General features: G+C 34.7%; 3 protein-coding genes and 1 long non-coding RNA gene across 6 annotated transcripts; 2 read left to right on the top strand and 2 right to left on the bottom strand.

The window, feature by feature from the left end:
- Positions 1–721: 721 nt before the first annotated feature.
- LOC101211287 (protein NUCLEAR FUSION DEFECTIVE 4) lies at positions 722–11,125 on the top strand. 3 transcript variants are annotated; one of them, XR_004216317.1, is made up of 5 exons: positions 722–1,208; positions 6,073–7,010; positions 7,108–7,434; positions 9,931–10,089; positions 10,555–11,125. XR_004216317.1 is itself a non-coding variant. In XM_011654927.2 (3 exons), exons 1-3 carry the CDS (start codon positions 900–902, stop codon positions 7,577–7,579), a joined length of 1,719 nt encoding a protein of 572 aa, XP_011653229.1. In that variant the 5' UTR covers positions 725–899; the 3' UTR covers positions 7,580–7,665. The 3 variants fall into 3 exon arrangements, 2 of the variants coding, with proteins under 2 accessions (XP_011653229.1, XP_004149001.1); XM_011654927.2 differs by lacking the exons at positions 9,931–10,089; positions 10,555–11,125 and having other exon boundaries at positions 725–1,208; positions 7,108–7,665; XM_004148953.3 differs by lacking the exons at positions 722–1,208; positions 9,931–10,089; positions 10,555–11,125 and adding an exon at positions 4,873–5,307 and having other exon boundaries at positions 7,108–7,665.
- LOC116403535 lies at positions 2,621–4,761 on the top strand. Its single transcript, XR_004216318.1, has 3 exons — positions 2,621–3,684; positions 4,085–4,171; positions 4,294–4,761. It is a non-coding gene; the product is annotated as an uncharacterized LOC116403535 (long non-coding RNA).
- LOC101205764 (phosphatidyl-myo-inositol mannosyltransferase) lies at positions 7,981–9,815 on the bottom strand. Its single transcript, XM_004148931.3, has one exon. It carries the CDS (start codon positions 9,543–9,545, stop codon positions 8,082–8,084), a length of 1,464 nt encoding a protein of 487 aa, XP_004148979.1. The 5' UTR covers positions 9,546–9,815; the 3' UTR covers positions 7,981–8,081.
- Positions 10,238–13,515, bottom strand: LOC101211537 (probable serine/threonine-protein kinase PBL15). Its single transcript, XM_004148954.3, has 5 exons — positions 12,850–13,515; positions 11,603–11,738; positions 11,381–11,517; positions 11,160–11,283; positions 10,238–10,929 (listed from the first exon to the last, which is right to left on the bottom strand). Exons 1-5 carry the CDS (start codon positions 13,264–13,266, stop codon positions 10,484–10,486), a joined length of 1,260 nt encoding a protein of 419 aa, XP_004149002.1. The 5' UTR covers positions 13,267–13,515; the 3' UTR covers positions 10,238–10,483.
- Positions 13,516–14,987: the final 1,472 nt, after the last annotated feature.

Genomic DNA, 14,987 nt, shown 5'->3' with positions numbered 1-14,987 from the left:
TAATAATATCATTTTTCTAATAGATTACAAGTTTGTTAATTGAACTTTGATGTTTATGGTTTAGTGAAGTGGATCAACCAAATATTAGTATGTTATTGATCAAATGGTTAGTGGTTTAAATCCTCTAATCTTCAATTATACTAAAAAGAATTTTTATATTTATGCATCTAAATGAACCATAAACTTTTAAAAATTAAATTTATAGATTTTCAATAATTCTCTAACTATGGTCGATATGCTTTAAATAAATTTCTATTAATTTTGATGCAGAGTTAAATGAGTGGTAAGAACAATTTTTCTTTTTTTTTGTTTGTCTCTCTAAAGTTTAATAACAAATTAAGTATTTAAAAGTTTAAGATATTTTCAAAAATGGTTGAGAAATGAAAAAATATAAAGTGTGAAATAATGATGTAAGTTTTGGAATTTGGTATGAATTGATTGGGAAAGAGAGTGAATATGATGACCCCACCTTGATGCAATTTGTGAACTGTATACATAAATAAAAGATAATTCATTTTGTACCTAAGACTTTTATTTATTTATTTTTGTTTGAAAAGGGCATTTGTTTTGTTTTTTTTAAAAATAGTAATAAAAGCTAAGAGAATCAGAGAAGGAACTAACCAATACCATTAACTAACCCCGTCACATCATCGCGAATTAAAATTAAGATATGAATCTTACAAAAAGGAAATGAATGGCCATTATGTGAATAGTTGAAAACTAATGGATATATAATATAAATAAATGAGGTCGCATCGTGATACACGTCGATTATAAGCTCAAATATTTCCTAACCCAAACGTCGAAAGGTGAAGTCGAAAAAAAAGAGGATTTTGTCACCTCCACCACCGTCGAGATTGGTTGCGAATTACTATCTCTGTCGATCAAACCGAATTTTCATGGTTGGCCAATCGCGTAAGTGGCTGGTTCTTGTGGCGACGATATGGATTCAGGCATTCACTGGCACCAACTTCGATTTTTCGGCCTACTCTTCCAAACTGAAATTAGTATTAGGCATTTCTCAAGTTCAGCTTAATTATCTAGCCACCGCCTCCGATCTCGGCAAAGTTTTTGGTTGGTCCTCTGGATTAGCTTTGCTTCATCTTCCGTTGCCGGTGGTTATGTTCATTGCTGCTTTTTTAGGATTCATCGGCTATGGCTTCCAATGGCTCCTAATCGCTGATTTCATCTCCTTACCCTATTTCCTGGTAATCTTTCTTCTTGTCTTTCTTTCTCCCAATTCGTTAAATCCTCAACTCCTTTTCTTTCTTTTTTGTTTGTTTCTCATAAAACAATCAGAATTCCGTTGGTTGATTGGCCATAAACAATATGAATTTATTTTAATTTATTATTATTATTTAATTCAAGAATGACGCATGAAATACAAGCATTTTTTTATTCCTTTCTTCGAGAAAACAAGTTTTTGGGAATTATAAAAACTTCTTTTGATCTTTTTTTTTCTGTTCATATTTATTTATTATTACTTTATCAACTGCATTTTTAAAAGAAAAATTTTGGTCAATTTTTGTGACTATTGTCTTTTCCCATTCAAATTATAGTTTGATTCTTAATAAAAAAAAACGAAAATTGAGGCCTTAACTTTATCAAGAAAAAAACAATTTAGCTTCTAACATACAACAAAAACAAACTCTCTTATTTATATTTCAAGAAAAATCAAATATCTACTTCTTATTATTCTTAAGAATTTTTGCAGCCTCTTTTTCAATCCTTATGCTTTCTAATATTTTATTTTAGTTCTTATCCTTTAATAAATCTTAAATTTAGTGAAGTTGTAATCAAATAATTTTCATATGTAAATTAACATCATACAGTAAAAATTAGATTTAAAATTTATTGAAAGTTTATAAACTAAAATGTAACATATTCTAAAATATAAACAAAAAAAGTTTTAATATATGTTTTTGTGAAATTTATTTTTGAATGGTTTCATGATATATCAAACACATGAGCCCATGTGGGTTGTATCTGATTAACACATGAGCCCATGTGGGTTGTATGTGATTTATGTGAAAAGTTCCAAAACAGCATAATTAGACCAATATTATAATATCAATCCATTAATCTTTTGAGCTAATATAGATTCTTTGTTTTCAAGTAAGTATAAACTTTTAATATAAAGTTGAAGTGGCTCACTTGTTATTTAATTTTAGATTAAATATTTTTTTTCCTTCAAATTTTTCGTATTCTTTTAAATAATTGATTTTTAATCTGGTTAATTTCTCCAAATAAGATTAGTTTGATATAAATTAACTCTACAATGATAGTTTCAAAAATTAAACTTTATTGAGCATCAATAACATTACCTATTATCAAATAATGCTTGAATTTAGGTGATGTCAAAGAAAATTTTAATTGCATTTAACTTTATATAGAATGCATTTTCGTGCAGTAATTCTCTAATATAATAAAAAGTTTGAAACTATTTATAAATATAGAAAAATTTATTAAAAAAAACTATAATTAACTAAATATTTTATCAATTTTTCTATTTCTAATAATTTCTAAAATATCTATCAAACTTGGTATATTGCATTTAAGTTTTTTTTTTGTTACAGAATACTTTCAAGTTTTTTTTTTTTTTTTTTTTTTTTGTATTCACGACCATTTCTCTCTTTCTATGTTAATTATTTTTAAATATTTATTTTTAATTCGTTTGTCTTTCCCTTCCCTTTCTTAAAATTAAATATGAAACTGTGAAGGGACAAATTGTTTGAATCTATAAACGTATACAATTTGTAAATAATGGAGTTTCAAGTAATTTTTTTATAAAATAAAGATATTTTGCTATATATTGTAATAGAAGATATAGTTTTCATTTCCCATGAACAAAATGTAAAAATAATTATGAGGAAAAAACACTAGAAATTATGGAATTTTGACCTATCTCTTTGTGGTGCCAATGTGATTAAAGATGAAGATGAATCGTTTTATATTTTAAATAAAAAGATTTTAGATTTATTTAGTATTATTTAATGTGGACAATGACAATTACTTTTACTTTTATTATACATTTTCGTTGTCAACCTTTTCAAAGTCTAAATCTTACACAAAACCAAAGTTAACCCTTCCTATTACTTAATAGAAACCACCAAACATTATAAAATATAATTAGAAGTATAGTTTGCATTAAGAGATATTAGGCTTATCAGTAACTTATGAGGGCATTCGTGACATTTTATCTTTTGTATATGTGAGTTGGATTTTGTTTTATCATTTTTACAAACAATAAATGTGTGCGTACTCCGTGCTCTATAAATATTTTGATTGATTTTTGTTAAATTTGAAAATGACACCTAAAAAAAAAGTTTAAGAATACTTTATAGAAATTATAAAAACTTAAAAAAGCGAATGAAGGACCATTATGCGAGTAGTTGAAAACTAATGGATATAATATAAATAAATGAGGCCACATTGATTATAAGCCCAAATATTTCCTAACCCAAATGTTGGGAGGTGAAGCCGAAAAAAAAAAAAAGAGGATTCTGTCACCTCCACCATCGCTGAGATCAGTTGCGAATTACTATCTTTGTCAATCAAGTCGAATTTTCATGGTCGGCTAGTCACGTAAGTGGCCGGTTCTTGTGGTGACGATATGGATTGATGCATTCACCGACACCAAGTTCGATTTCTCGGCCTACTCTTCTAAACTGAAATCGATATTAGGTATTTCTCAGGTTTCTACTGCTCCTTAATTTGTCTTGAGGATGCACAAGAATTTGAAATAACAATTTTAATTTGAGATAAAACGAGGTCCTCAATCTTGAGAGAATGTTGGATTTATGACACTGATTTAAATTTGAGATAAAAAGGACATATATTAAACGTTAATTTGACTTTGACTTTGATTTTGAACCTAAATTTTAATTTTAAAATTGAGAATAAAATTTTTCTTTTGGAAAACTTTGAAATTTTGAAATATTTTAATTATCTAAAAAAATTAAATTTGAGATTTATCCTAAAATTAAAATAATGTAAAATAAGATAAAATAATTGGATTATCTTTTTTTTTATTATGAAATATAAATATCAATCCTAATTCTTATAAGAATTACATTTGTTATAGAAAATGATTAAATATCATTCGTATTGGATTTGTTGGCCTTACAAATAGATTCACACTATCACTTATTCCTCATCCAACAAAAGAAAGGTAGGAAAAACTTCTCCCCCTTTGTCTATTTCCTTTTTTTTTTTTTCTTTTTTTTTAGAAGCTAGAGGTAAGAACTTCTTCACCTTTTTTCTTCCTTTTTTTTTTTTGCAATCATTTGCAAGGATGACTCTGTCGTCAATGATCCAACTTCTACTAGGAAACGATCGAGCATTTGCCGTCAGATCCACCTCCCTAGTAGGACCGATTAGACGTTTTTGTTGTCAGCAATCCAACATCTTCTAGAGGACAATCAGACATTTTTGCCAATCCACCTCCCTATTAAGAGCGTTCAGACATTTTTACTGTCAGTAATTCAACTTCTTCTAGGGAACAATCAGACATTTTTGCCGTCAGCGATCCAATTTCTTTTAGGGGACGATCAGACTTTTGCCTTTTAGGGGACGATCAGACTTTTGCCGTCAGATCCACCTCTCTACTAGGAGTGATCAGACATCTCGGTTCTGCTTCGTCATAAGCAATTGAGCTTATTCGTTCTTTTTTTTCTTTTTTTCTTTCTTTTATTGTTTTTTTTCTTTTTTTCTTTCTTTTTTTCTTTCTTTTATTGTTTTTTTTATTGTTTTTTTCTTTTTTTTTTTGTTTTTTTTTGTTTTTGTTTCTTTCTTATTCTTCTTTGTTGTTTCTTTTTTCGTTTCTTCTTCTTCTCTTCTTTCTTCCTTTCTTCATCTCTTCTTTCTTCTTTCTTCTTCTTCATCTATTTTTTCTTCATTTCTTCATTCTTCATTTCTTCTTTCCTCTTCTTCCTTCTTCCTCTTCTTCCTTCTTCTTCTTCATCTCTTCTTCTTCTCTGTCAATTAAGCCAAATTTTCATGGCCGGTCAGTCGCGTAAGTGGCTGGTTCTTGTGGCGACGATATGGATTCAAGCATTCACTGGCACCAACTTTGATTTCTCGGCCTACTCTTCCAAACTAAAATCGGTATTAGGCATTTCTCAAGTTCAACTTAATTATCTAGCCACAGCCTCCGATCTCGGCAAAGTCTTCGGCTGGTCCTCTGGATTAGCTCTGCTTCATCTCCCGTTGCCGATGGCTATGTTCATCGCCGCTTTTTTAGGATTCATCGGCTACGGCTTCCAATGGCTCCTAATCGTTGATTTCATCTCCTTGCCCTATTTCTTGGTAATCTCTCTTCTTGTCTTTCCTATTTCTTGGTAATCTCTCTTCTTGTCTTTCTTTCTTCCAATTCGTCAAATCCTCAACTTCTTTTCTTTCTAATATATTTTCTAAGATGGTGAGTTTAAGGATATTTTTCTAATAAATAGAAACTTTAGTTCTTCTTTTCTTAAAAAGAGGTTGACAATTAAAATATATAAAGTGTGAAATAATGATGTAAGTTTTGGAATTTGGTTTGAATTGATTGGGAAAGGCAGTGAATATGAGGACCCCACCTTGATGCAATTTGTGAGCTGTATACATAAATAAAAAAGAATTCATTTTGTACCTAACAATTTATTTATTTATTTTTGTTTGGAAAGGGCATTTGTTTTGTTTTTTTAAAAAAGAGCAATAGAAGCTAAGAGAAGGAACTAACCATAACCATTAACTAACCGGGTCACATCCTCACCAATTAAATTAAATTAAAGCCACGTGGCAGTATGCCTAGCATTCGAGTCCATAACCCAACCAACGCAAACTTTTGTATGTTTCTCTAAATTAGTAAGATTATTGATTTTAATTTCCTTTGCTCGTCTAACTAATTTCTTGTTTTTTAAATAAGAAACTTGTTTTTAGAACTACCAAGGAAAATTGAAAATGAATATGGAAGTAGGTTGGTTGTTCGGATATGTTATATTAAAGAATTTGAAATAGTCACACATTTCAAGACTTAATTAATTTTGGAAATCTTGATCATATATTATACATAAGAAATTTAATTGTTGTCAGGTGTTCTTCTTGTGCTTGCTTGCCGGTTGCAGCATTTGTTGGTTCAACACAGTTTGTTTCGTTCTTTGCATTCGAAACTTCTCAGCAAATCGCCCATTAGCATTATCTCTCACTGTTAGCTTCAATGGCGTCAGTGCCGCTTTCTACACTCTCGCCGGCAACGCCATTAATCCCTCTTCACCTCCCATTTACCTTCTCCTCAACGCTCTCATTCCCCTTCTCATCTCCATCGTCGTCTTCCTCCCCGTCCTCCACCAACCCCCTCTTCATTCTCTTTCCCTCCCCTCCGACGCCGTCCACCGAGACTCCCTCATTTTCCTCATCTTGAACTTCCTTGCCATCATCGTCGGAATCTACCTTCTCCTCTTCGGCTCTGTCACTTCCGCTGATCCCATGATCGCACGCCTACTCTTCATCGGAGCCATTGTTCTTCTTATCTTGCCTCTCTGTATTCCTGGTATTGTCTATGCTAATGATTGGTTCCATCGAACCGTTAATTCCAGCTTCCGTCTCGATGGATCTAACTTCATTCTCGTCCACGACGAAGATCTCGAGTTTCACAAAGAGTTGTTGCTTAGTCTTGAATCCAATGGAAGCTTCGGCAATGGCGAATCTCCGTTGTTGTCTGAATCTGCTTCGTTAATTGACGGTGAGACTGAACCATCGAAAGGCTGCTTGAGGAAATTGATTGAGATAGATCAATTAGCGATGCTTGGGGAAGAACATTCGTCGAGTCGATTGGTGAAACGCCTGGATTTTTGGCTGTATTTCATTGCTTACATTTGTGGAGGCACAATCGGACTCGTTTACAGCAACAACATAGGTCAGATTGCGCAATCCCTAGGTTTAAGTTCAAGAACCAAAGCGATTGTAACACTCTACTCCTCATTCTCTTTCTTCGGCCGATTGCTCTCCGCCGTACCAGACTACATTCGAGCGTAAGCAACAATCTAGATTCAACTCAAATTAATTCTCCTACATATTTCCTCTGCTAATTTGATTTTCTCACACCTCCAATTTCAATTTTCTCCGCAGGAAATTGTATTTTGCAAGAACAGGATGGCTTTCGATTGCTCTAATTCCAACTCCTATAGCATTCTTCCTGCTATCGGCATCATCCACCGCAATGGCAGTTTACATAGGCACGGCGCTGATCGGCTTAAGCTCCGGATTCATATTCGCAGCAGCAGTTTCCATTACCGCGGAGCTGTTTGGACCAAATAGCTTAGGCGTTAACCACAACATTCTGATCACAAACATCCCTATCGGATCTCTGCTATACGGCATGCTTGCGGCGGTGGTGTACGATTCACAGGGAAAAAGCTCGGACAACGGGGAGGCGATTGTATGCATGGGAAGAAGGTGCTATTTCTTAACATTTGTATTTTGTGGATGCATTTCTGTGGTGGGATTGGTTTCAAGTGTGTTGTTGTTCTTGAGAACAAGACATGCTTATGATCGCTTTGAAAGCAGTAGGATTTCTAGTAGTACAAATCGATTGTATTGATTTGTGTATCACACATTCATTTCATTCCTCATTTTTGTTTTGCTTTCTTTAAATTACAATATGTGGTATCGGAAATCACGTACCAATACTCGTTAGTTAAGTTATACCGAAGGAAAATAAGTAATTTAGAATGAGTTAGATACACACTCAAGATGGTTCAATTGTAAAAGTTACATGATAAAAATGTAATCATACATTTCTAACAAATAGCCTACTATGTGTGGAATTTATATTTTTATTTGTGTTTATGTTAATAAAATCAATACTTTCAAACAAAAGATATTTATATTTATGATGTAAACAAGATAGATATGCAAAAGAATATGAGGCAACAAAATACATATTGATAGCTTATTCGAAAATTTATTATTAATGAACAATATATACTTTGCAATCATTAGTTTCAGTAGGTGAAATCAATGGACTTAAAGCTCTCTAAATTATGAAATGGAGTGTTTGATCACAACATAGAAATTTGGAGGAAAAAAAAATAAAATTAGAACTACGGATAATTACAAAATGCTTCATCTTTAATACAAAGAAATAACCTCTCATATGCCAGAGCCATTTTCCGGGCAGTGAACATGGACGTCGCATATCGCCGGCAAGCCTTCCCCCGCTGTCTCAGTCGATCTGAACCTTCCTTAGCCACCGCTTCCAGCGTCTCTACTAACGACTCCACGTTTGGAGCGAACATGAACCCGTACTCATCATCCACAACAATAGTACCCTTTATGCTCGGAAACCTCGACGCCATTACCGGCTTTCCGCTCGCCATAGCCTCCATCAGAGTTAGATCCAGGCCTTGTGGCCGAAGCGTGGGATTCACGAAGATGTCGATCGCATTGTAGAAAGCTCTGAGTTCCGACGGACTCATCGATCCTAATACCAGAACCTGAGGACCTAGATCTCTGTACCGTTGTTCCCATGGTCCTGCTCCGGCGACCACCAGGTAGACGTTTGGATGTTGCTCTGTGATGATGGAGAAAGCTTCGTGAAGTAGCGGATGGCCTTTGTCTTTCACTAATCTTCCGGCGACTCCGAGGACTAGACTTGCGTTTCTAGGTATACCGATTCTGGCCTTAAATTCTTTCCCTAATTTGAAATCCTCTCGGAAATCGTCTTCATCGACGCCGTTGACGATCACATGGACTCTTCTGCTTGGAATTTGGTACATATCTCGGAGCATCTCTCCGCAACTATCGCTAATGGCGACGTGGTGAACGTAATCTTTGAAGAATCGGATCTCATTCAGTACCTTCGGGACGTCGCCTTGAATGTTCTTGTTGAAGGCTGGCGACATCGGCTCGTTCGGCCGGCGAGCTAGGTCCTGGAATATGTCCGATTGCAAGCTCTCTAAGGCAATCCCATGCCAAGAAACTGCGAGATTCGAGAGCTGTTTGGCTAACCAGTGAGGAAGTGCGACGCTCTCTGAGTGAACAACGTCGAACGGTTCTCGGTGGTTTTCTTCTTCGTATTGCTCCCACGCTTTGTTGTATCGCCACCGGCCTGGTTCGCCTTCATGGAAATGGATGTACGGCGCTGAAGTTTCAGAAGAGAGGTTCTGAACGACGCCATAGTTAGACACAGGTGAGGTGAAAACATGAACGCGATGGCCACGGCGAGCCAGAGCCGTGTGAAGCGTGTGAGCATGCCGCTCCATCCCCCCCGGGATTGTTCCGATTGGCCATTTCCGAGAAAATACAGCAATTTTCAGAACAACAGGTGGCGGTTTATCTTCATCAAAAGCTAGGCGATTCCAAGAAAATTGAGCATCGCGAAGATCTCCGAACCATGAGTTCAGACGAGTGGTGGAGGCAGAGAGAGAGCAGACGGAGATGGTGGAGGTATGGAGGAGAAATAGAGTGGGAACGGTGAAAAGAACAACGAAGAAAAGGGTGGTGCAGAGATTGCAGTGGGAGGGGGAAACAGTGGGTTTCTTTGGGAATTTGGAATTGAAAGCCATGGTTGGGAATGGACAGGAGATAGGGAGATGAGAAATGAAGAAGATGGAGTGTTTTTTTGGAATTGAATTCCATGGAAATTGTTTTTGGAAGAAAAGTTTTAAGGAAAGTGGGGGAGTTGGGGAAGCACTGAAGCAAAGTGAAAATGAGTTTTAGGAGTTTTTTTTTAGAGTTTCAATTCCAGAGTGCGGTTCTCGCGGCCTTTCCCATTGAAAAAGGTTGAATATTTTCCATTGCTTTTGCTTCTTCCAGTTCAAGGCTGCTGTACCACATGAAACGCAATTTGGTATGATTTTTTAAATGTTAGAGTTTAGTTCCTGCCATTAATAATAGTATTGAAAACTATAAATAAGTGTGACATGGCACTTACATGATCTGATGTGGCAGACACTTTTCAAATTTGGAAGAAGCATAGGAAGTCAATGAAGATGGCGAGAAGGCAAAGTTACATTATATTAAGGCAGATTTTTGGGAAATTTGTATTGCAAGTATTTGATTTGGATCCATGCATCTCACATGGTGTGGCTTCTTCTTGAAGAAAAAGAGGTATTTTTCTTTGTTTCCTCTCCCAATTTTTGCTTTGATATTTCATGAAAAACTTCTCGTGTTAGATGTTTTGTAAATCTGTTCTTCGAAACAAATTTGAAGCTTTGTGATTAGGTAGCCTTGATCAGTTAAAGTATTGTACAAAAGCTTTTAAGAAACAGGCTAACAACCTAAATCCATTTTCATCATCACTTTGTTTCTTCTTGAGTTCAATGTCGAGTCATGTTCTAACTTCTAATATTTATGTACTCATTAAGATGAGACCAATCCCATCAAAGGGGAGGAACTCTTCATTTACATATTGTAGTGCAGCAAAGCATTCGAGATTTACATGTATATTTACATAGTAGAACCTCTGCAATTGTTTGCCTAAATATATACAGACACACACAAATCATCTGTGACTCACGGCAGTCAGTGATCTTGGGATGTTTCTGCGTCCTGTCTCTGTTTTGGCCTTTGCAGAGACACCATTTCTGGCATGTTTTGGTGAGGCAGAAGCAGACCAGTGGCCAGAAGTAACAGCCATGTCCTTGAACTGAAGAAGGTTTTCAAGAGCCTCAACAATGGCCGGCATTCTAGGCCTGTCTTTAGGATTCAAGCTGGTGCTTTGGAGGGCAAGACTGGCCATTCCCTTTGCTCCTTTCACAGAATACTGCCCACAAAGCCTCGGGTCCATTATGCAATGCAACCTGCGAGAGCTACTGAGGTATGGCTTTGCCCAATCCACAAGGTTTTGGTCATTCTTTGCTCTTGATTTGTCCATTGCTCTTCTTCCTGTTAGAAGCTCCAAAAGTACCACTCCAAAACTGTATACATCGCTTTTCGTTGTCAAATGCCCTACGATAAACATCGTACCACAAACCACATGAGTGTTATGCATGAATGAGACTAGATGTTGGACACTAGGCTTGAGCAACAATCACTATAGATCTAAAAATACTTTTTAACCACTTAAAAAGTCATTACCAAACATATCCAATGATACTATAATATCATGACCCTAAGTGCAGATTTAGTATGGAGAATTTGTAATTGAAAAGTAGAGAAGAAAAGAATAGAAAATTTGCCTGTGGAGATGTATTCTGGGGCTGCATAGCCATATGTACCCATTACTCTGGTGGTTACATGAGTGTCTGATCCCTCAGGTCCCATCTTTGCCAATCCAAAGTCAGACAACTTTGCTGTAAAATCCTATGATCCACCACACGTTCAACAACTTTATTAAAAAAAAGAAAACCCAAGATTTTGCTATTACAATATGTTTTGGAACATCATAGACAAGACAAACCGAGTCTAACAGAACATTGGAAGTTTTGAAGTCCCTATAAATGACAGGTTTCTCTGCCCCATGAAGGAAGTCGAGCCCCTTTGCTGCTCCAATGGCGATCTTGAGCCTCGTTGACCATGGCAACGAGACTGAAAGCCCTGTAGCACAAATGAAAGAGAATACTCAGAATTTGAAAGTGATTTTTGAGGTTTTTTTTATAGTAGATACAATGAAGAAGCTGACTTTTGAATAAGTGGTTCTCCAAGCTCCCCCTGGGCAAGAACTCATAAACAAGAAGCCTTTCTTCTTCTTCACAGCAATAACCTATCAATTTTACTAGATTTGGATGCCTCAGCTGTCCAAGAAATACAACTTCGGCCTACCAAAATAGAGAAACTTTGTTAAAATTCTTTGGTGGACTACTACTACCTTCTATTTAGTCCATGAACTTTTAGAAGGAACTAATTTTCCCTTCAACTTTATATCAAGTGTTTATATTATCCTTTTTCATAAAAAGTTTGATAGGGGTTCCTTTTAATTTATTTGTTATTTTATGTGACATGTTAATATAGATTATTAAAGAATCAAAATATTTATAATACCTACCCACCCCATTATTGTTTTTTGCGATACTTGATATGTTTATCTGATTTTACTATTGTTGTTACTATTTATCTTACAATAGGTGAAATTATTGGTTAGCTACCTAAAATCGAGTGTCAACACTTCACTTCCGACCCTATCTATTAAATTTCTAAACCTTCTTCTTCCACTATTTATTTATGAGCTATTCGTAAATGTATTAAAATGAATAAAAATATTTATAAAACATCATAGTTTATTTATGATAAATAACAATAGACTGCTATCAATATTTATTTATATCACTATTAACACATACCGTAGTCTATCTTAATCTATGGCATATAAATGATGATTGTTTACTATATTTTAAAATGTCTTATGGTTTAAAATAGTTTGTATTTATTTATTTATTTATAATGATTGAAAATCAAGCTTATTGATGTTTTTGTTTTTGTTAAATATTAATAAGCTTGATTAAATATTACCATTTCTAAAAAATTAAAAAGAAGAATGTGAATCCTATGATACAAAAGTAGAAGAAAACATACCTTTCAAAAATTCAAAACTACAAGGGAAGTAAACATAGTTCTTAAAAACATGTTTATGAGCCTAAGAAAGTGTTATTCTAAGTTACCATAGAAATATGTTAAAATTGATTAATTTAGGCCTTGTAACTATTTTGTTTTTCTTTTTTTCTGTTTTATTTTTGTTTTTGAGAATTGAGTTCTCTGTTTCATTGGTAGGTTTTTTAAAAATAGGGTCAAAGAAGAGATAGCAAAACATGGTGAAGTGTTTGTTATGCTTAATTACAAACATTTTAAAGGATAAAAATAAAAATGAAATAATTGGTAATAAGCCAAGAAAGAAAGACTGAAGAAGGAAGAGTGGTAAATTTGAAAGCTTACAAGCCATTCGCGGTGGCCCTGCAACCCTTGATTATCAAGAAGCTTAACAGCAACCGCCTGAGCCCTTAGCCCAGTCCTAAAATTCTCATCCACATACCCTTTATGAACTCTCCCAAATCCCCCTTCTCCCAACAAGAAATTACTCGAGAAATTCTGAGTAACCGCACGCAGTTCGCTCAACTGAAAATCAAACAAGTCCCCTCCAAATGATGCCGCTAGATCCTCGTTCAATCGCATCGATGATGACCGGCTCAGATCCGAGAACGACAGCCGCCTGAACGACGGCAGTGGAGCGATGTTCTTCGAGAAATCGGAGCGGTTAGGGCGGCAGCGGCTGAAGTTTCCGAAGGCGGTCTGGTCGTCGGCGGAGCAGCAATTGGCGGTAAAAGGCCGCCATGTCTTGGTGGATTCCTTCATTACTAATGACGAGAAGGAATTGGGGAATTGGGGAATTTGGGATTTGGAGGAAGGTGGAAGGTGGAGGTTTCTTATGGGAAATGCATTGAGGCATTGGAAATGGTGAGTTTCTTGTTGTTCTTCAACTGCTCTCTAACTACTCTACTAATGTGAGTATTTTTGTTGATGATTGGGATTGGGATTGAGATTGGGAATCTCTCTTTTTTTTCTCCTCTTTTGTGTATTTGGTTGGTTGAATTTTTGTCTCTTACTTCATTGTCTTTTGTCTTTATGCTTAAACTTATGTTTAATTTTTATTTTTATTCTTAGAGGAAAAAGAGTTATTTCTTACTCACAAGTTTTCAATTTCTTCTAATTTGCTCTCTTAGCTTTCTTAAGCATTTACAATCTTCATATATCAAATGTGTGAAGTTGGGGTGACATGAAAATGGGAGAATTTAAAAATTTAAACTCTATCTTCGAAAACCAAGTGATAAAAAGAATTAGTTTCTCACTTCAAGTTCGAATACTCCACAAACAAGGTGATCAAACTTATCTAAATGTTCTTGGCATGCAATCTTAAATCAAAAATTGCAAAAAGATGAAGATAAAGCTGTGATTAGTCAAATAATTTCTATTGATAGATATAGGCTAATTAACTCAAAATGTAGTCAAAACAAACTTTATTAACCTTTAGCTAATCATTTTATATCGCACTTTACAACATAAAACAATAATACAACTCTTGAACTTAGAAAGTAAAAGCCTTGGCAGCCTTTTCGCCTAGTAAACCCTTCACTTCTTCCTTACTTGACCTTAATGTCTCATTCCTAGAAGATGAAATTTAAAAACATAAGTCTAAAAGATTAAGTAAGGTTTTTGAAATCATTTTTGCATAATGCCTTTTATAAACACTACTTTGCCAAACATATCAAATCATTTTAAACATAATCATCCTTCACAACATCACATCAATAAATATTTCATTTTGCATAAGCATTTTTTACACATATATAGTCTCCCAACAAAATCTCAATGCATTGCAAAAATACTAAATTAAAACTTAAATGTTATTAAAATGGATAAAACTGAAAAATATTAAAATTACATCACAATTGTTAAATAAAATATAATTGATAATTTGATGTTTGGATGGTTCATATCTTCTCCTTCCTTTGAAGGATTCATCCTCGAATCCAAATCAAAGCATTGTAATTAAAGAAGTCTTGACGTCATGAGATGCCAATTAAGGTCAATTGGTTCCATTCTGTCGTGTCAATTGACTTCAGTAAAACAACACAAGGAAATCCTGTTTCATATCACTGGGTGGAAATGTTATAATTGTCTCTCTGACCAAAAGAAACAATAAACTAATCACTCCTCTTAAAAAATAACCTTCATAAATAGACTACCAATATAATCTTAGGTATGTAAAGTAAGAAATGAGAAAATGAATATAAGGAGTCTTCAAGTTTAAATGGTTATAAATTCTTAAAGCTATCAGTTGACGAGACATAGAATTAATGTTCTTTTAGTAGTCGGACTCATTAACTCATTGGGTCAAGGAGCATAGTTGCACAACTTGTCGAATAGAGTCTCTTCAGATCTCAGTGAAGTCTTTTGTCATACGTAATTGAGGCTAAAACTCGTGAACATGAGTTAGACAATGTTTCCTTTCTCTTCATGTTCAGCATTTGAAAACAAAGGTGTGGAAAGATCAATTTTATTCTCCTCACCTATTA

The sequence above is a fragment of the Cucumis sativus genome, chromosome 4 (genome assembly GCF_000004075.3).
Source record: "Cucumis sativus cultivar 9930 chromosome 4, Cucumber_9930_V3, whole genome shotgun sequence".
Classification (NCBI taxonomy): domain Eukaryota; kingdom Viridiplantae; phylum Streptophyta; class Magnoliopsida; order Cucurbitales; family Cucurbitaceae; genus Cucumis; species Cucumis sativus.
This window is presented reverse-complemented; position numbering and strand designations above follow the sequence as displayed.